Here is a 2,500-nt window from a genome sequence, read left to right on the forward strand (position 1 = left end):
TGGCCAGTAGGGGGCGCAGTGCTGGGGGCGGGCGGAAGCACACACACACCACGTAGAGCTCGGAGTTGCCCGGCTTGCTGGTGGCGGGCTTGAAGACGCGGAGCCGGCGGAAGCAGCAGCACAGCAGGTAGAGCAGGCTCACGCTCGAGTGCTCCAGCAGCGTGAACACCTTCAGCACCAGCGAGCCGCCGGGCGCTAGGACCATGAGCGCGCACACCGCCTCACACAGCTGCAGAGGAGCCACCGCCGCCTCCTGCTCCCCAGGGTCCTAAACACACACGCACGCATTAACACAATTCTTGTGTCCGTCTCACTCCCTGAACCAACACTCCTAAACACACACGCACGCACGCACGCACGCACGCACACACACACACACGCACGCACGCACGCACGCACACACACGCACGCACACACACACACACACAGACACACACACGCACACACGCACGCACACACACACGCACGCACATCCAATTCAATCCACTTTATTTATATAGCACAATTTAAACAAACGCAAGGTTTACCACAACAGTTAAAGGACAACAGCAGACTAAAAGTGATGGAATCAAAATAATCAAAATAACAGTGGGATAAAAGTGATAAAATAAGATAAAGTAACAACACAAGATAAAACATAATAAGGTACGGTGGGGCAAGGCCCTTCAAGGTGCTTTCAGTGCAAACAACAGACGTTTCAACTGAATCCTAAAATGGGCAGGCAGCCTGTGGAGTGAGGCTGACAGGTGACAGGTGACAGGTGAGGTGTGTGTAGTGAGGCCTAAACAGGTGAGGTGTGTGGAGTGAAGGTGACAGGTGACAGGTGAGGTGTGTGTAGTGAGGCTGACAGGTGACAGGTGAGGTGTGTGTAGTGAGGCCTAAACAGGTGAGGTGTGTGGAGTGAGGCCTAAACAGGTGAGGTGTGTGTAGAGAGGCCTAAACAGGTGAGATGTGCTCGTACCTCCTGGCAGTCGAAGCTTCCGTCCGCCGTCACCAGGTGAGTGCCCTGGCTGTCACCGTGGCGACGCACCAGCGCCTGCAGCTCCAGCAGGTGCTCCTGGCGCATGACGTCGCCCGTGTTGTCCGAGCCGAAGAACCACCAGGGCAGCGTGCGGGCGAGCAGCCGGTCGTCGGCGATGGTGTGTGTGCGCCCGTTGGCCTCGTGGTAGGGGTTGAGCGTGTTGGCCACCCAGGTCCAGTCGCAGGGCACGCCGCCGCCGCTACGCAGGAAGTGGTTGAGCGCGGAGACGAACGCGCCCGGGGCCTCGCACAGGTGCACAGAGTGCAGCTCGCCCTGCTGCAGAGCCACCGCCGGGAGCAGCTCGAACGTGCCCAGCACCTCGTAGAACTTGGCCCACGCCTGGGGGGATAGAGCTGGGGTTAGGGCGTGTGTGTGTGTGTGTGTGTGTGTGTGTGTGTGTGTGAGTGTGTGTGTGTGTGTGTGCCCAGCACCTCGTAGAACTTAGCCCACGCCTGGAGGGAGACAAATGTGTGCCGTGATGCAGAGTGTGAGAGTGTGTGTGTGTGTGTGTGTGTGTGTGTGTGTGTGTGTGTGTGTGTGGTGTGTGTGTGTGTGTGTGTGTGTGTGTGTTACCTGCGTGCACAGCTCAGCGTTGGCCGTGCTCCTCAGGTGTGCAGTGACGGTGCCGGCCCTGTGGGTGGCGCAGGTGTGCTGGTGCCAGGTGTCCAGGTCCTGGTCGCTGAGCCGGTTCTTGACGGCGTTGAGCGAGCGCTTGAGCTGCTGCAGTCGCGGGTGGATGTGGGGCGGCTCCGTCAGCACAAGCCCCGCCTCCGGCAGCCGCCACTCCTCCCCCTCCGGCCGCCGGTAACCTCTGACCTTACTGAAGAGGGCCTGCACCTCACACATGATGTCGTCACTGAACGCCGGGGGCTCGGCAGCCCCTCGCCCCCCCACCCCCGCCGCACGCCTCCTGCTGGCCCCGTGACCACCACGGCCCCCACTCATCCTCGCTCCCGCACGGCCCTGCGTCAACACACACACACACACACACACACACACAACACACAACAACAACAGAGAGTGAGACATCTCAATCAACACCACACATCAGAAAACTTGTGCCAGCGTGCCAAAGGAACCGAATTTGGAATTCAGAGGGCCGGTGAATGCGGTTGAGAATGAACACCACTGCTTACGTTGCATAATGTAGATTGCGGCTCTCTCGCTCACATTACCATTCTATTTGCAGTCACATTTGCTGACTGCTAGCTTTATGCGCGTTAGTGCTGCATTCGTGAGTTTGGTGTCTTTTCTTTTGGCCGTGCTACACATGCATGGCGAAGCTATTACTTATTCATACTGTGGCCCGCGTGGCCTGCAATGCATCACCCGGCGAAAGGACAACCGGTGCAGCGGCTCCATCAAATTAGATCTACAAGCGATCTCCAATCGGAGGACAATGCTCTTTCAACAGAATTTAATTTTTCACAGGCACCGCTTCGCCAAGCACACACGCCTTGAGGGCGCATCTCTCAGCTG

At 58.2% G+C, this 2,500-nt stretch overlaps 1 protein-coding gene across 1 annotated transcript in view; it reads right to left on the minus strand.

The window, feature by feature from the left end:
* cmtr2 (cap methyltransferase 2) overlaps positions 1-2,500 on the minus strand; it is a 5,776-nt gene that overhangs the window by 2,550 nt on the left and 726 nt on the right. Inside the window, exons 2-4 of the mRNA XM_062525152.1 lie at positions 1,595-1,984; positions 962-1,360; positions 1-268 (exon numbers count right to left, since the gene is read on the minus strand). The exon at positions 1-268 is cut by the window's left edge and continues 242 nt beyond it. Coding sequence (XP_062381136.1) covers positions 1-268; positions 962-1,360; positions 1,595-1,966 — 1,039 coding nt within the window. The 5' untranslated portion in view covers positions 1,967-1,984. The remainder of the gene's footprint in view (positions 269-961; positions 1,361-1,594; positions 1,985-2,500) is intronic.

The sequence above is a fragment of the Sardina pilchardus genome, chromosome 21 (assembly GCF_963854185.1).
Source record: "Sardina pilchardus chromosome 21, fSarPil1.1, whole genome shotgun sequence".
Lineage (NCBI taxonomy): Eukaryota > Metazoa > Chordata > Actinopteri > Clupeiformes > Clupeidae > Sardina > Sardina pilchardus.